The 18,412-nt window shown below is 45.6% G+C and overlaps 1 protein-coding gene across 4 annotated transcripts in view; it reads right to left on the bottom strand.

Moving 5' to 3' along the window:
* VPS13C (vacuolar protein sorting 13 homolog C) overlaps positions 1 to 18,412 on the bottom strand; it is a 5,236,720-nt gene that overhangs the window by 4,075,278 nt on the left and 1,143,030 nt on the right. For all 4 annotated transcript variants that reach the window (XM_069624493.1, XM_069624490.1, XM_069624491.1 and 1 more), the window contains one exon: positions 3,442 to 3,504. In XM_069624493.1, coding sequence (XP_069480594.1) covers positions 3,442 to 3,504 — 63 coding nt within the window. The remainder of the gene's footprint in view (positions 1 to 3,441; positions 3,505 to 18,412) is intronic.

Here is an 18,412-nt window from a genome sequence, read left to right as displayed (position 1 = left end):
TGGGAACCATGATCTTTGAAATCCCTTTTCTTGGACACAACTTCCTTGCCCAGATACTCAAAATTGGGCACGTGTTTGCATATAAGCTGATGTCTGGATTATGAATTTGCCCTGCGACACTGCTTTCATGGCATCCCGGATGATCACCTCGGATTGCTGTCCATAGTCATTTTCCTGATAATTGCAAATCGTTGTACCGATATGCTGACCTACAACTAGGTCTGACAGTATCAGTTCATGTATTCTCCAAGGGGGTTTATGTAATTTAGTTGCACGTGATCTTCTTAGCGTCATTACAACTGGGGCGTGATATGGTAGTATTTTCGTACCAATATGGGCTTTGAGGATACATGCCATTAGAGGTTAGCAATAGGTCAATCCTCGAAGGACCACGGTCTACACGTGAGAAGTGGTTACATTCTCACACTCCCCCATTTATGATTCTCAAGTGTCCACAACCCCCAGCGCTTTCAACCATTTAACGTGTGCAAGTGCATTCTTAAAGTCTGATCTCATCAACGGTAAGGTTTTGTCTAACTCTATATTGGGTAGGATTAGAGCCTCTGGAGCAAGTAAGCGTTCTTTCAATGTTGTTTTCATGTGTTTTTGCCCCCCCAGTCTAAAGCTTAGAGCAGTGGGAAAATAATCTATAGGGGGTCTGTTTAGAATGAAGCCACTCGGCCATAGTGCTTGAGGGCTTGAGGGCTTTCCTCTTTGTAAGTGTCGCTGAGGCCAAGTCCTGGAACAAAGTGATTTTTGAGTCACTGAATTGGACCTCCATCTGGCTTCTAGCATTGGACATTATTCGCTCCCTCATTCAGTAAAAGTGCACCCTCGTGATTACATCTGGTGTCTAGCGTGCCCGCAGGTGGGCCCTCGGGCAAGTGCGGTGAGTCCTATCCAATTCCATAAGGGCATTGTTTGTAATTTTCAAGCTACAATGAAATAAGTCCTGGGTACATTTAGGAAGGTCCTTTTCTAGTATGTAGGCCCGGGATCCCCCACCCCCATAGAGACGTATATTGTTGCGCTGAGCTTGATTTTCAGAATCCTCTTGGGCTGTTTCCAGCTCTGCATAGCACTTCAAGGTTTCTATATGTTGTGACAATTCCCTTGCATCGAATGCTTGCTCGAATACTGTATTTTCCACTTCCTCCAACCATTTTTCTGATTCGTTCCTTCTCTTGCCTAGGGTGGAAAGCTTGTACGTCAACTTCCCCATAATGCAGTAGAATTCCTTTGTAATATCTATGGGGAGATTTTGCAAGTCAGCCTTTGTAATTGCTTGAGGCCCGTCTTCAAAGTGAGGACCTTCATTGTCGACTATGGTAGTAACTTCAGTCCTTTTGGCCCAGTCTTACAGCAGCAAGGCTATGTCGACGGTTCTCAGAAGCTTAGCAGTCTTTGCCACTTTATGCTGTAGGAACCTGCGCTCCGAGCCACATGTGGTGTCAAGCTAAATTCCAATGAAGCCATGGAACTATGGGACTCCTCATTGAAGTCTACAAATTGCCTTAAGTGCCACCCCTTATCTCAGTGCATATTCTAGAGATTGGTGGGCAGGCAGGGTCATTTCTTCATACTGGGGGCTCCCGCTGTCCATGTCAACTGTAGTCCTTCAGCTTATATTCCTTGTAGGAATGGGACCGGGCCAACGACCGCTTCCAACCCTGGGAGCTTGGTGCTACAAGTCCCCATCTTCTGCAGCTCTCCGGAATTAATTCCTCCCTGCATGGAGTATTAAGTGCCTCCCGGCTCGTACCAAAAGCACTGCTGGCCCCCCTGAGCTTTTAGAGGGGCATTCCCTCAAGGTCAACTAACAGCGCTGCTATGGGACCCATGCATTTTTCGGCTGTGTCCCCGCCAATAACAGATGCTAGAAGGGAGCCATCTTGCGTGGTGACTGCCTTAGCCAAGCCCCCCTAACTCCATGTCCTAAGGTCCGTCGTCCAACAACTTAGCCCTGCTTAGCTTTGACAAGTTGCAATGGTCTTGTGCTTAAAAAGACCTTTACTGCACCCACTGTTCTCTCCTCTGTTTCTCACTTCCATCATTGATGTTTCCCCACTTGCTTGTTCCACCATCTCTCCTCCACCCATCCGTCTAAGGGTATGTGTGTTCTCTTCTGTCACCTCCATCTGGTTTTCTCCTCAGACCTCTCTGATAGAACTCCCACCCCACCCCCCCCAACTCATCTTCCAACCTCACTCCTGAAAACACTCCTCCCCTCTTCTGATGTCTTCCACCACATCTGTATTTCCTCTCCTCCTTTACCTCTCCCCTCCAGCCACCTCACCACTCCTGATGCTCCTTCTCACCACCTTCTTACTGCTCCCGACTTCCCTTTTCCTCTCTGGCCACCTCTTTCCAGCCTCCTTCCCCCTGCTTTTCCTCAACACCCTGCCTTCTGCTAACACTCTCCAAAGCTGCTTATTCATCTCTAAACACCTACATCATTATCAAAATGCCTGCATCTTATATAGTGGGCATGTTATGACCCCGGCTTGACATCACTAACACGAGTTGTTTTTCTCTCCCCTTAAATAGGATTGGTTAAGCTGTACTTGTCCAAGGTTTCCTGACGCCGTTGTTGCTCTAGCCCTGTCTGTACAGGCACATGGCACAAGTCTTTATTAAGGCGGGCACCATTTTGTATTCCACTTTGCTAACAGCAGGAGTGGGGCTGCCTCCACATACCCCTATGTTCAGCCAGTAAAATAAAAGGTGTCTTGATGCATGATTTCTCTACAAACTCTGTTACAATTTTATATTTAAGGGCTTGACTTCTTCCCTGGCGACCTGAGTGTTACATTGCCAAGGGTCATTAACAGCAAGCAAGAACATTTGGAGGAGATAGGTATCCGGCAGCTACTATATGTGATTGAATTTAGAAACACTTTCACTGCAAGAATGCTTGTGTATTGGCTATTCCACACACTGTTGGAGCATCTCCTAAAGGGACAGAGTATTGTGTCTGCTTAAAGTGGCAATCTCCTACCAAACGATTGGCACAGGGTGAGGTAAAGGCAGTGAATCCCCCACACACCTCAGTAAGGCCCAGAATCACTTGCGCAGGTGGCAGCACCTGTACCTAGTGGACACCCCACTAACCCTCTACATAACGAGTCAGGCATTGGACTTAGTCAAAATACCTCATCTGAAAAAAAGCATTTGAGTACAAACAGTATTTTCAAACACTACCATAACGCTACCAGAATAGCTATTCTAAATCATGAGCAAAACAATACAGGGAGATAATATTGTATTGCAAGAGAAAGCAAACATGTTGCAATTGCCACAATGTCCATTTGTATTTTAGTTACAAAAATGAGTTATTAGAATGGTTGACTTGATAGATAATTAAACACACAGATATATTGACATTTCTGAACCTGCTTAATTACCAACAGTGGATAGAGAAAGTTTGAGAGACTACTGTACCTCGACTTGCGCTTGCTGTCTTGCCAGGACGATGTTGAAAACATCAAGATTCTTTTCTGCAAGCTGCAAAATAAAAACAAAGTGTCAAATATGTGAAATAATCCTAAAGCTTTCCCTGTAAATAAAGTTGGTGTAACTTGACGGCTTTTTCAGAAAACAAGGAGATAAAATGGGACTGACAAAAATAAAGGCTCCTTTATAGGAACAATGATTTCCGCTCCTTGCAGAATGACTGACTGATTCCCTCACTTTTACTAGCCTCTTATGCTACTAAGGAGTCCAACCACTGTACAAGCATTTACATTTCACAGATACATGGTTGTCTATAGTTAGTGTGTCCCGTTGTAACGGTGGGTGTGAGACATCCCTCCTTTCATATTCAATACAGCCCTATGGCACAGACCTCATATTGACTCGGTGGTGCCATTACAGCTTCATGTTCAGAATGGTGCATCGGATATTATTACTAGCTACAACTCACTTGTAGTCTTGTTTCATACATCTCTTACAAGAATTGTTTTGTGAAGCATGAAATCCTTCAGAATAGTCCAATGCGTTTTTTTGTTTTAATGGCACAGTGTATGTTGCTGTTATTGCTAGTTGCATCAAGTGCAGCCCAGCTAAACCTCCTACTCCAACCCTGGCACAGCCCTCGCTAACCTCAATCTCTCTATCTCCAACACTCTTGACAATCTTGCCCCTGTCTTGAGGGTCTGACTAAATCCTTCCTTGGTACGACTCTGACATGACTGCCCTTAAACGCAAGGGTAGGGGAGCTGAGCGGAAATGGAATGCGTCGGGCAAACCATGGCCTGCCGCCTCCTTCAAAGGCATTATCGACTCTGCATCCGCACCAAGCAAAGAGTCTTTGTTCAAGCCCGCATCTCTGCAGCATCAAACACAGCCAAACTTTTCAAAGTCTGCCAGGAACTGACGAATCCTGCAGCAGCCTCTTCTTCTGTCACACCCACCCAGGAGCTTTGCTTGCCCCTGGCTGCAAACTTCACTACAAAAATCCAAGACATCCTTTCCACCCTCCCTTCCACACCACAGCATACACCAACACTGGAGTCTCCCTTGGCTCCTCCCTGCACTTACCCTCGCTTCTCTCACCCGTCACACCGGATGAGGTCATCAGACAAGTACGATCTATGAAGGCTTCATCCAAACAGGTGGACCCCTGCCCCTTCAAGACCATTAAAGACAATATCGACTCCCTCGCCCCCACCTTAGCTGATCTCTGTAATCTCTCCTTTACCACTGGAGCTTTCCCAACTGCCCCTAAGCACTCCATTGTTCACCCTCCTGCTCAGAAAACCCTCTGCCGACCCCTCCATTCCAGCAAACTACTCCCCTATCTCCATCACTCCTTTCCTGGCAAAACCCCAGGAGAAACTGGCCATCTCTCAGCTGACCCTCCACACTGAATCTATTGGTTCCTTTCCACGATCATCAATCTGGGTTTAGAGCATCCATAGGCACAGAAACTGCTCTTCTGAACACCTGTGAAGACCTGCTCTCAAATCTTGACACCAACCCCCCCTCTATCCTCATTCTCCTGGACCTCTCCTCTGCCTTCGACACGGTTAACCACAACATCCTGATCACACGTCTCTGACACCCTGGTAATCACAGGTCATGCTCTGGCGTGGTTAACCTCCTTCCTCTCCAACCGCCCATCCCAGGTGGAACTCAGAGCCTTTCACTGGACTATCACTCTCTCAACCTGTGGCATTCCCCAGGGATCTAACCTATCCTCCTGGTTCGTAAACGTCTAAGTGGCTGCCCTGGCACATGTGATTGCCACTTTCACCTCTAACATCCAGTGCTACGCAGATGACACGCAACTATCTTTGAGGCTACCCTCACCCACCTCCTCCTCCTCCTCCTCTTCCTACTCCTTGCTCATACCGGACTATGTCCGCTATTCAGTCATGATGTGATGCAAAAGACCTCTGCCTCAATGCCGCTAAGACTGAAATGGTTCGCATTGGGACCCCTACTCCCACTTTCCCACTTTCACTGTGGCCGGCCTCCCTTGGCCCTGCACCCGCACCCACCTGCGAAGCAAGAAACATTGGGGTCCTCTTTGACTACACTCTCTCATTCTCATCTCACATTTCAGGCATCTCAAAAAGTCTAACTATCAGCTAGACCTCCTCAGAGGTACTCTGCCTTTTCTCACTTTCCCCTAGAGGCTCACTGCCTCTAGAACCCTGGTTCTCTCCAGGCTGGACTATTGCAACAGCCTCTTCCTCAACTTCCCGCCTTCAGCCCAGCGCACTCTGCAACTCATCCAGAACAGAACCGCAAGATTTATCCTTGGCTCTGCAAGGAGTGGGTATCAGAAGCAGCGGAAGAACAAATGACTTCCCACGGATTCCTCATCTTAGATATATCCTGCTGCCTTGAATAACTCTCAAACTTTTTCCCAGCAGGGAGCACTGATCGGCCTGGAGTCAAGGGTCTTCCGAGTCGTCGGCTTCGGAACCGGATATGACTGAGACATCGGTACAAATAGCACGCCTAGCGCCCCATGACCTTAATTGTTATTTTTTCCCCATGCACAGTCGTGTTGGGGATTAAAGACAAGCATATGGACGGTTAAGCATTAAAGGAGAGAGGAATCGTAGAACCATAGCAGGAAGCACCTTAACCGTGGGGTAGGCTGGGAGGGAGATGAGGAATCCGTGGGAGGAACATCCATCAGGAAGAACATTACCAGGAGTAAGTAATTTGTTCTAATGGAATGTGTCCTCCCACGGATTTTTCATATTGGATAAAATCCCATAGCAGTAAGATATCATGGAGGTGGGAAGGAGCGAACTCTGCAATAGATGTCACCACACGGAGGACAGCTGTGCCAAAACGAGACTCTTTGGCGAGTAAGGTATCCAGGCAATCACCTCCCCCTATCCAATCCCTATCCCTGACCTGCGCCCTCCCCCTCAACTTCTTGATACTGTACTTGCACGATACAAACGCCACAAAGCATAGCAAGACCAATATTTTTGTTGTCTCCTATGTCCGTCCCCTCCGCCTGTTTGTTTTTGTGACACCTGGAAACACTTTCTACTGTGTAGGCGCCATACAAGTGTTCAATAAATAGAGTTTTGCAAATGTATGGATGGAATCCCACATCGCAGCCTGACAGATTATCCTTCACCAGCACTCCTCCTTGTAGAGTAGAAGTGGCTGCCACACCCCTAGTAGAGTATGCCCTAAAGCTGCTCCATCAAAACATTCCAAGACACAAAGCACAAGCCATCTGGAAATAGTTTGTTTTGTTACCCCCCTGCCAGTCATCGGGTCGGTCTAAGCAATGATCAGTGGGTCTTCCAGTCTGAATTGGTTTGTTCTAACGATATAAAAACTCAGAGCCCTTTTGGGTCGAGTCTATGCAGTTTCTCTTCCTTTTTAGAAGGGTGAGGAGGTGGATAGACATGACCTTCGGAAGGAACGAAGGACGCACCCTAAGAGTTACCTTGTCTTTGGTAAAGATTGTAAAGTTGGCTTACATGACAAGGCCAGCTATTCACAATTCCATTTAAGGCGTCTCAGAGGACACAAATGGAATGGCTCAAATGGAGAAGCCATAATGGAGAAGCCATAAGAAATGTCAACACCAGGTTCAAGTCCCATGCCAGCACCACAAAGGGGGTTGGAGGGAAGGCGTTTGTTTGGCCTTTTAAAAATGTAACCACCAAGGGGATCATGAAATACAACCCCTGCTCTGGTGTGCACTTAAAGATAGAAAGCGCAGCTAAATAACCCTTGACTGTGGCGACCTGGAGACCCTGTCTTGGTAAATGAAGCATAAAAGACGACATCTTAGAGAGCTTGCATAGAAACAGATCCAGATCCTGTGTTTTGCACCAGCTGCAGAACTTTTTAATGGCAGCGGTACAAAGCCTTTGTTGCTGACCTTCTGGCCAAAAGCAACACCTCAATTACATCTTCCGGAAGGGCCCAATCCCTGTACTGTAGCCTTTCAGAGGCCAGGCGTCCAGGCTGAGCGTGTGTACACATGGGTGAAGAACCAGTCCACTGTCCTGAGCTAGGTGATCTGGTCTCTGGGGAAGACTATGTGGAGGATAGATGGCCATATCCAGAAGGTCCAGGTGCCACATCCTCCTGGACCAGTGGGGGGCAATCTGGATCATGGTTGCTGCATACCTCTTCAACCTCCTGATCACTTGAGGCCTGACGGGAATCAGTGGCTGTCCAGCCCAAATGCATCCCCCAGTACGCCTCTCTGGGAAATTCTCTGGAGCAGAAATCTTTACACTTCCAGTTCACTCTGGATACGAAAACATCCACTTGTGAGGATCCCCAATGGGGGAGGATCTCTAGAAGGACGTTCTGGCACAGCTCCCACTCATGGGAGACCAAGCCCTGCCTGCTCGGAGCATTGGCCAACGTATTATCCTTCCCAGGGAGGTTAACTACCGACAAGGAGATCTTTTTCTGTAATGCCCAGAGCTGCATCCTCTCTCGCCACAGGAGGAGGGACCCAAGACTGCCTCTCTTGTTAATGTGTTACATAGCCACTGTGTTGTCCGCCATTTTCAGGGCAGTCTTCCCTTGTATGGAGGGCAAAAAGGCCATCAGCACCTGTCTGATCGCCCTCGTCTTCAACAGGTTTATGTGAAGTTGTGTCTCTGCCACGGACCACAGCCCACTCACCGTCAACTCATTCAGATTAGCAGCCCAGCATTCAAAGACTTGTCCATTACTACGGTTGCCTCTGGCCATGGTTGCCAAGACAGTTCTCATGCCATCTACTTATATATTTGTTTCAGCGCGCAAAGCCCATGGGCATCTAGGCGGTAGTTGCAGAAGGGTGAACAAAAGTCAGCGGGGGAAGGGAAAGGGGAAGATGGTCAGTTATACAGTAAGGTTTTGATGTGCCTTCTGAACATGTTGTACAATGGTTCCGATCTCAGGTGTGACGGCAGCTTGTTTAACAAGTAAAGTGTCTGGACAGAGAAGGTTGCACCCCCCGCTTTGACTCGTTTGTATCTGGGCATAATGAGGCGGTGGCTGTGGGCTGCTCTGGTAGGCCTTAGAGAGGCAGGTCTTTTTATGCTCGCTGCACCATAAGGAACCAAGCTGTACCTCACTGAGGAGGCCCTGCAAGGCCAAAACATGTCTGGGGTTGCTTGTGTTTCCGTGCAGAGGTGACCTGGCCTAGTAGTTCGGGCTGGGTTGCTACCATTGGTGGCAGTACCTGACTGATTTGCATATGGCTGGACCCCTTTTGCAATGGCGCAGACATGCTAAAAAACGGTGGTGTGGAAGGTTGCCCAGAGCGATGCCAGTGGTTCAGATTCATTCAAAAACTTCCACCCATCACTTTTGTGGTTATATTTTTAGGCAGTTCACCAGGTAGCCAGGCGCATCGTTAGTAAGGCAGCGGTGGGTGAGGGACAAGAGTTTGAAGGTCATTTTGTCTTTGACTAGGAGCAAATGGGCAGATCTTCTAGTTGCTGTGATATGGCCCCTTCTACCAATGTCTGCTCTGGGTGGTTTGGAGTTTGTGAAGGTTTTTTTCAGAGGTCCCGCTGAGCACAGAGTTACAACAGTCAAGTTTTGAGCCATTCAGGGCTTGTGCAACTTCCTGGCGGTTGGTGGTGGTGAGGAGGAGGAATGGTCTACTGGCGTTGATACGTTTTGTAGCATATCATCACATTCTCTGTGTTATTTCACCACAAGAGAACCGGAGTGACTCTGCTCACGGGCATGAATCAAGCCTGTCATACAGCCAGAGAACTGCAACCATTGAGGTCTGAGGACTAATTGGAGCAATCTCATTCTAAACCGGGCCTCTGGCACAAGGAAAATGCAGGACACCATGAGGCCGAGCAACCGTAGCAAGTCTAGGGCTGACAGGTATTGGGCGTTCTGGAATCTGCGGACAACCTGCTGGTTCTGTAGAGCCCTGTCCTTAGGAGGAAAAGTGTTGCCAGAGGGAGAATCCAGGACCACTCGGAGGAGTTGAAGCTTTGTTTTGTTTCATTCGTGCTTTATTTCGGCAATTTACCAAAAAAGCCAGCAGATAAAAATACATCATAACACAAAATTACGATTATAAAATCTGAGAAAATCCATAGAAATGTTAAAAAACGCTTAGACGGAGTTCATATAGAAATCGTGCAAATATGTTGCATCGCTGCGCTTGGAACAGACAGAAAACATCAACAGAATTTACAAAGTGCCAATGTTCAAAAAGTGATTACTGTGCTACAGGTTCCTGCAAAGGCAAGACCTATATGACAAACAAAATCATAGAATAAAAAGGGGACTCATTTTGGGTCAACATGACTCGGTTTCACCCAGAATTAAGAAATTATTTACATAGACACTGTATGAATCCTAGTGCCCACCTTTATACCCACGGACTATTTCACATGTCTGGATCCTCTTCGCCAAGCCCTCAGAAAATGCCACCCCATTGCAAAGGTTGCAAGTGGATCTTTAGCTGCAAGGCACAATGGTATGGCCTCAGTGGTGGTATTAACTGAGTGCAAGATGTAAAGTGGCTTTAGAGGTCCTGTCTTCAGATCACCGTATTTAGTGCAAAAAAAAGAAAAAGTGGACCATATCTTCAAATATTGTCCAGACAAAAAGAACAGAAAGGGAGTATGCACAAACAAGCTTTAATAAAAAAAGGCATCTCACATGTTTGATGCATTTCGTCCAGTTAGTCTTCGTAACCCTCATTCTGCTTCAGGGACCAATATCTTTGAAACAAGGTTGGGGTCAACAATCTCATCTCTTCCCTTTCAGCCATAAGGGAAAATCGAAACATTAACATTGGAGTCATCCCAGATAATACTCGGATCAGACCAATAGTCAGTGAGCCCAAGTGCCTGGAGTTCATTCTTTAGGAACGAGAGCCAAAGCAAAGTCATGTCCTCTTCTTGGGTCAATAAATCCACTACCACCCCTCTATATTCAGATAGATTCCCATTGGTTCACAACCTTATCCAGTAAAACACTGGTTTTGCCCTGCACACTTTTCCAGTAGGCTGAAAATCCAGTTCACTGTCAATCTGGAAATTCGGAGCGGGTAGACCTAGAAGGCTCTTCAAAAATGTGTATTCTATCACTATCATGTGGGAGCTGTTGGTCCAGCCCAACAGCACAGTGGTCTTACTCTCCTAGGTATTCATTATCAGACCATTTTCCTGGCTTGGCAACAATTTGCACAACGATAGTAGGTCGTATGCGAACATTCAAACCAGGATTCTGTCTGATGCCAACGATGGGGCATCTGCAGGGGTTTTCAGGAGGTTGATGATTGCTCCATTCATGAATAGACAAAAGAGTAGGGGAGCCAGGACATCATCTCCATTTTCACCATTCTCTATATTGCCCGGTCAATACCCCAACGAATCCTAGCACCATTGCCCACATGCAGTGACCCAATAGCATTCAATAACTCCTTCGGGATACCAATTCTATCAGGGTCATCCGTAACCTCGCCCTCGGGACCATGTCAAAGGCAGTTTTTAAATCTATAAAGATGGCATATATCTGCATTTATTTCAGGAGAACATACTTATCGCAAATCAGGTGTAATCTCAGGCACTGATCCACTGTGCTAGTGCTCTTTTGTAATCCCGCCTGCAGGTGATTCAAGGCTCCTGCACCCTCCACTAAGCCTCATCAAGAATGCACATAGGCCTATATTTGGCTGGATGGTTTCCATCTCCCTTCTTGAAAATGTGGACTATAACTGCCTGCGTCCAGGACACAGGCTCTACTCAACAATACTACAACAATAAAAAGTCGAGTTAAGTATGCTACCCATATCAGCAGTTCATTAGTCAACCTAGTCAAATCTGGGCCACATACTCTATTCGCCCTGGTATAGACTCGCAAAATGTTTTACCCAAGCCTCTTCTGGGAAGGCTCCTATATTTGATTCCGTTACGTTGGCCGTCCCTTACTCCTCTCCCAAAACCCCTTCATGTTCCCATTTTGTACTGCCCAAAGCAATGACTCCCATAACGCCTCCTGGTATTCTAGTTTCTTTGGCTTAGTGATCAGTTCATAGTTTTTCCTAGCTACTCACAGTGGTGCTACCCACTCAGTGTTCAGGCTCCTTTTTCTAATCTATAAAGATCACCATTGGGTGTCACCAAAAGACTCAATTGTACTCTATTATCACATAGTACAAGATCTTTTTTCACAGCACACTTCCTATCCTCCCGTGAAGGAGATGTCAGAAAAATTGTTTAAAAGGTGAAACTGTTGTTTCTTTATCTTCAGTATAACCCAGCCATATATTGCTTTTCATAGGCAGGGGTATTTGTATTGGCCAATGCGCTGTGAAAAAGAGATCTTTTACTATGTGAAAATGGATTGAGTACAATTGAGTCTTTTGGTGACACCCAATGGTCTCTAGATTAGAAAAAGGAGCCTAGACAGGCCTCATTTTTAACCTGCGAGTGCCATCTCTTTGCTGAACATCGGAAACATTAAAGGAAACAAGATCCACTTGCCCAGCAAAGTAGATAGGTCAGTATTAGGGAACATTAAAATTCAGGAATATTAAAAAATGAACTTTGGTTGATCAGAAAGCCCATATGCCCATATCCTCATGCCAAGCATAATTTTGGAGTCTAAACAAACGAAAGAAAAAAACACAACAGGAAATAAAGCCACACAATATGAAGGGTAAGGTAGACCTATACTACTAATGTATGAAATAAACAAGAATGTGTGATAACGTAATCCGGGGACTTCCACAGGTGTTGGCCCCCAAGAGTTCAATATAGTGTCAACAGCACAGAAGAACCACAGATAAATCCTGAGGGTCCGCTAATGGCATTTTAGCACTGCAATCACTACCCTTTTTAAAACCCAAAGGTTATGGAGTCCACATGGATGAAAAAGAATCTAACAAATGAACAGAATTTCTTTTCAGAAAAATGTGTCAGATTTCTCTCAGGCGAATCAACGTGTTCCCAGAGTAGCGTGCTGGGCATCCAGAAAAAAGGAACTGAGGTCACGGGGCGCCACACACACCATTCGTACCAATCTCATGTGCTCCCAAAGATCCTTGACGCCAGCCGGCATGGCGCTTTCTGCTGGGAAACAGTTTCAGAGAGTTCTGCAAGGCAGGAGAATATATTCAAGATGAGGAATCCGTGGGAGAACACAATTCATTCAAAATCTCTAAGTGGGAGACTCAAGCGGGTGTAAATGGACTGGTGTGTGGAACCCATGTAGTATAGGCTAAGGTGCTGGAGGAAATAGGAATAAAAGGTAGGAAGAAAGAAGAAAAAAAAGATCCACAAGGAGGCTGATGAAGGGGACATAGCAAAGGCACAGAAGGAATGGTAGTGGAGGCCAGAGGAAGTGAAGGAGAGAGGGAAGAGTATCAGGAAGGGGGTTCTTGGAAGAGACATAACCTAGCCTGTCATAGATGGAAGGCAAGAGAACACTGCAAGAAGTAGAAGCATGTATGTAGAAAACGTGAGTACCAAGGCCATCAAGAGAGAATAGAGTAGGAGCACTTGGTCACAATAGGGAGAAGAGAACAACAGAGATGGGGGGGTGGGAAGATTAGGCGAGGGAGACAAAAAAGTGCCAGGAGGGAGAGAAAGGTTTAGTAATGGACACTCACTAAAGAGAAGGCGAAGAATGGGGAAAAGTAAGCTGGAGAGGCAAAGGAGCTTCAAAGTGACTGAAAAAGGAAAGAGGAGGGGAAAGGTACGGGTGGCAGGAGGGAAAAAAGGACCAAGGCTACAAAAAATAAATTAAAAAAACAACAAAAAAAAAAAGAGTAAGGAAGCACAAAAGGAAGTTATTTAGAGGCAGAGTTGGGTACACAAGGAAAAGGAGGAGAGGAGAGATGCCTAAAGAAGGCCCACTTTAACTATAGCATGGATTGAAGCTAACCAATATTTAAAGCTAGTGTTGTGAAGTAGAGGTATAGTTTGATGGACAGTTATTGAATTCCAGTATTAGTTCATTTGGAATGAGCATTAGTATCTTATTATTCGCATTTCCAAGATTTGTAGACTTTTCATTTTGTTACCTTCGAAGCGAGTGCTTATACCCTAAATGTTCGCATTACCAGGTTTGTAGACAGTTTGTAGGGAGAAAGTGTAAAAAGGGAGCGAAAACTAGGAAGCGACAACTAAAGGGCACAAGAGGAAAAGCCATGACGTTGTGAAGGAAGTTGATCCAATGGACAGTGTATAGACAGTATAGTGTGGAGAGACAATGAGAGTTATGCAAATATATACAGTGTATCAAATACACCAACAGCAACAAGTAATTTGGAAATACATATGTATTTCCGTTTTTTATTTTCCTTTTGTCATTATAAATTCAGCATTAAAAGTTGAAGAACGTAACAGAATGCAAAGAAAAAACAGGATTGGGTAAGCATCTCCTGACTGAAATAGATGAAATATGGGATATACCCGTACTTTCTCGGTCTGTTCGCATCGGTATTTTAGTTTTGGCGCATTTGAGATGGTATTCTGGTTGGCATAGTAACTAAATTGCTGTGGCATGAAATGTCCAAATTCCCAAGCGCTTTTTTCTGCATCCAAGTGCATTACAAACAAAGGAGTTGGGGGTGCTATCGACTGAGCCAATGAAAAATAAGGTTGTAGAGGATGTATATTTTTTGGAAGGGTTGTTGTAACACGTGTTGTTGAACAATCAATGCTCTTAGTAAATCAATGAAAATGATTGATTGGGTGAAAAGCGGTGTGGGATAGGATGTGTCTGGCTTTGAGTAAGGTGGGTGGGTGTTTTTTGTTAATTGGTTAATAGGGTGTAGTGAATAGACCTTCATGGGCAGTGTTTGTGCTCCATGTGATAATTCACAATTTTTACTGGAGAAGCCGAGATGTAAGGTCGAGTTTGAGTTTTTCAGAAACAGACATTTCCTTTAAATGTTTCCTTTGTTGGCACCTGTGTATTTAATAAGAAGGTGTTTCACTTAATAAATATAGGCAGAGGGGAAGAGTAGAGCATGCGAGATTTGGAAGTCATCAGGCTCCCTTTGTTTTTGTGTTTTTTTAAACACAGCCTGTTGGTGAGGTATGGGGTTGCAAAAGAAGAAGATCTTATTCTCTTTGTTGGCACTGCATAGATTTAGCCAGCTTCTGTGGGAAGTTTTAGGAGCAGTATGCTTTATCAGTAGGTATCCCCTCCATTAGCTTTGTGTGCCTACCTTGTCCACATTCTATGCAACAATCACAGCTTTCTTATTTCCTATATTCACTTTCCCATCTCCTCCCTCCCCCTTGTGTCTGGTCTCATCATTGCTCCCTCCTTACATGCCACTCCATCTTCAGACCCTTGTGTAGACTGTGCGCCATCCTTTCCCCTTCTCTGTTCCATTTAGTGTGGGCTATTAGATGGCGCTTAAGCGTCACCTATAAGCCAAAACTATTGCATTGGAGAATAGGTAGGAGGGAGCTGACATGTGAGGAGGGACACCGTTTGTGGGTGCTGCTTGGTTATTTAACCACACATTGAAAGCCCATGGCCATGAGAACCCCTATGGCCATTCCCACCCACTGCCTGCCCCTCCCACTCCTAAACACATCCTACTGGGATCTCTTTGAGCTCGCTCTGTCAATCAGTAATATCAAACTTTAGTGTTTTTAAGCAGTTTGCTGAGAGTTAATAGCTTAATTACAGATGTGACTGGTTACTAGTGTAATAAAATTGCCTTACCCAAGTGTGTCTTCAGCCACTTGATTTATATCTGTTACATGCACTGAAATACAGTTACAAATGAGCAAAGACAAAGCCAACAGTTTTGGCTTGAGGCAATAGATAGGCATTGCCAGGCAGTGACATATTCCAAGGCAATGACTCCATTTCATAGCTGCTGCGATCTTATGGCCATGTAGAACCGTTATACGAGTGCCTACCCAAAAGCCCAAACTGTTTTCTTTGCCTTTAAAAAAACATTTAATGGCACCCGTTAGGGCTTACTGGCAGCGCTATTGTGTACACCAATTACCACCCTTCACTTCCCTTTTGCCGTCCTCTTGACTGTTTCCTGCATGTTGCCTGTCCCCATATTCCTCTCTCCAGACCTCAGAGTGCTACATGATGTCCCACCCCCACTTTGAGTGTCTCTTTCGGAATTCTCTGCTTTGCCACTCACTCATCCCGCCAGCATGTCCTTGCTTGGTTCCCCCACCACCCTTTCCGTTTCATTTGATCGCGTTCCGTGCACTGTTTTGTTTCCTCAGCTCTGCCTCTCCCCACCTTTGCATTCCATGGCGTCCTGCAGGCATTCCTCCTCCCAACTCAATCATCCAGCATGACAGCAAACTCGACTAACACGTTTAAAGTGGAAATCTAACATTGAAAATCTTTGTTATGCCATTTAGTAGCTTGTAAGGGCTGGCTGGGTGGTTTGCTGCAGGTGCTTCCGTCGTTCAAGTCCCTGTGTTTTGGTAACTGTTGTATATGAAACCTGAGAGAACTACCTTAAATGAGGTACAACCTTATGGGTCAAAGGGAATGAAATCGAATGGGGAGGGGAGGGAGAGGCTCTGTCTATACTTACTCGTTTCCATTATTGATACTTTATGTATTCCTAACTTACTCATACACAGGTGTTTGAGTCCCATAGCGCTGACACCCCACATCAGGGGCTGTTCCCGATATACTGCACAGTCATAAGCCCCATCATATCCACATTCCATTCTCACTTCCTTCTTTCCCTAGTGACAATCCCCTCCCCCCATAACCAAATGAGAGGCAGGTCCAGTTGGCTGAGTGTAAGTGAAATTGCCACAGCAAACTTTATTTAACATACAGAAAGTCAGGAGTTATCGCCCCCATCCCACTTTATCATAGGCCGGCCCAAGTGGAGGTACTAAGGGTGGCCCCCGCCGAGGACCATTTTACTATGGCGCGGGAGCCTGGCAGACTGTTCACTCTGTCCCTCCATTCCAGTCTGAAATCCCTATATTTTGAGACACAATAACTGGCGATGAAGGGGATCGCACCTTCGCCTCCTAGAAACAATCCTGCCGGCACTGATCTGATTCCGCCACCCACACCGCCCAAGACCACACACTGAGCATCTGATTCGTCGGGCCTGTAAAGGGTCCAAAATGCATAAATCACCTTCGCCACCCTTCGTCAGACAAGGCACATCCACCACAAACCAAGGCCACCCGCACTAAAAGGCATTCGGCCACATCCACAAGCACCAGAGGAAGGCAGCCCTGCACCCGCCACGGTCTCACAGTACGAGCACCGCTCCTCGGCCAAAGCCTGATGGCAATGTGCCGTCTCCCCGCCATCCTGACGGCAATCTGGATGTAGACAGTATAAAGGAAGAGAAAGGTAATATTGTAATTCTTTATTTGTAAAGCCCTTATACACCAGTGAAGTGCTTCAAATATGCAAATGCAGCTGCTGTACTAGTGGAAAAACAAATGCAAAGAACTTGGAATACTTAACGTTTACTAAGAAGAGTATAAAGACCTTGAGTTGCCACTAACGGATGCCAATCTTTTGAAAAAGCTCTCTGAAACAATGGGCCATGAGGCGACAGGTGAAAAGCTAAATAAGGGCAATTCTGCACTCAGCGAGCTTACAGAAAATCCTAAAATGTCTCATTCATCCTATCAAGACACAAAGGAAACTCCAAGTAATAAAGGTCAAGTTAAGCCACTCACCGAAGGTTTGCAGGAAATGAAAAATTGGGAGTACTGAGAGAAGAAAAGGGAACTGAGGATAACAATTGGAAAGCTGAAGTGACAGGAGAAAATGAAAATGGAGAGCAGTTGGATGACCATCGAAAGCGTGCTGTAAAGAAGCTGATTTTTGCAGCTAAGGTGAAAGCATCATTGAACACATTGGAATCCAAAAGAAATAGACAAAATGATAAACTGTCTGATGAAGTCAAGTGAAGAAGAATGTGCAGAGCGTATTGAGCATCTCCAAAATGAGCAACACTCTCTACACTTTGAAAACCATTTTGAGTTTGATATTCGGAAGCTACAGCAAAAACTCAAGGTCACGACTGAAATGTATCCAGAAAATGAACAGAAGCCTCACAGAAAACTATCAGTGGAGGGAAAAGAATGTCTAGGGAAGGTAGAAAAGCTTTCCATAGTTAATGAAAAGATGCATTAGGCTGGTGAAGAGCTCTCCACTCTCGCTGTGTTCAAGGCAGCCGAGGATGCAAGTAACATCCGGAAACAAAAGACAGAAAGTGAAACCGTCAAAATATGTACACAACCATCTACTGACAAAAGAGAAAGGTGGGTACAAGTGTACAGTAAACATAATTCAACATATTCCTGTTACAAAGCAGCAAGGAGCACAATTGGAAGCTACTGGAGCCAAGAAAGAACATCGGCAAAAAAGAGCAAACAAATGGAGAGTTGAAGCTCCACCTACCCTGGAACCAAAGGTGGAACCCTTGTGGCCTGTCAGGAAGAAACATAACCTGCCACCTTTCCCTGTGGAGACAAACTAAAGAGAAAGGTACTGTGATTGCCAAGGAAGAAGCTGCTGGTGCAAAGGAGCAGATCAAACAAGTAAAGGATTTTATGAATTCATGGAGCACAAACAAAAGAGCACCATGGTCCAACATTAAATAACAGAATGCAGTGGTACTCGAAGGAAAGAGCACGGGACTTTGCAGAATAGGGTGCATGTCAGCATCCAAGAAGAACAGCAGTCACAATTGAAGTTCCAACAAGTGTGTGAGCAAAAGAGAGGATCCCACCTCAAGCAGGGGAGCAGTATGATAAGAGATGCTGTACGTTAAACTACAAATAAGGTGGCTCAGCAGGATCCCCAAAAGAAGAACACAGATCAGAACATGATACAAATCAAAGCAGGATACAGGCTCAGATTAAAAGAAATAGAGGAATATCTCAGGAAAGGAACATCCACATTTCACTATGGTCAACAAGACATGCAGTCCAATCTAACAGCAAAAGACGGTGAAGTTCGA

The sequence above is a fragment of the Ambystoma mexicanum genome, chromosome 11 (genome assembly GCF_040938575.1).
Source record: "Ambystoma mexicanum isolate Mex_15411 chromosome 11, UKY_AmexF1_1, whole genome shotgun sequence".
Classification (NCBI taxonomy): Eukaryota; Metazoa; Chordata; class Amphibia; order Caudata; family Ambystomatidae; genus Ambystoma; species Ambystoma mexicanum.
This window is presented reverse-complemented; position numbering and strand designations above follow the sequence as displayed.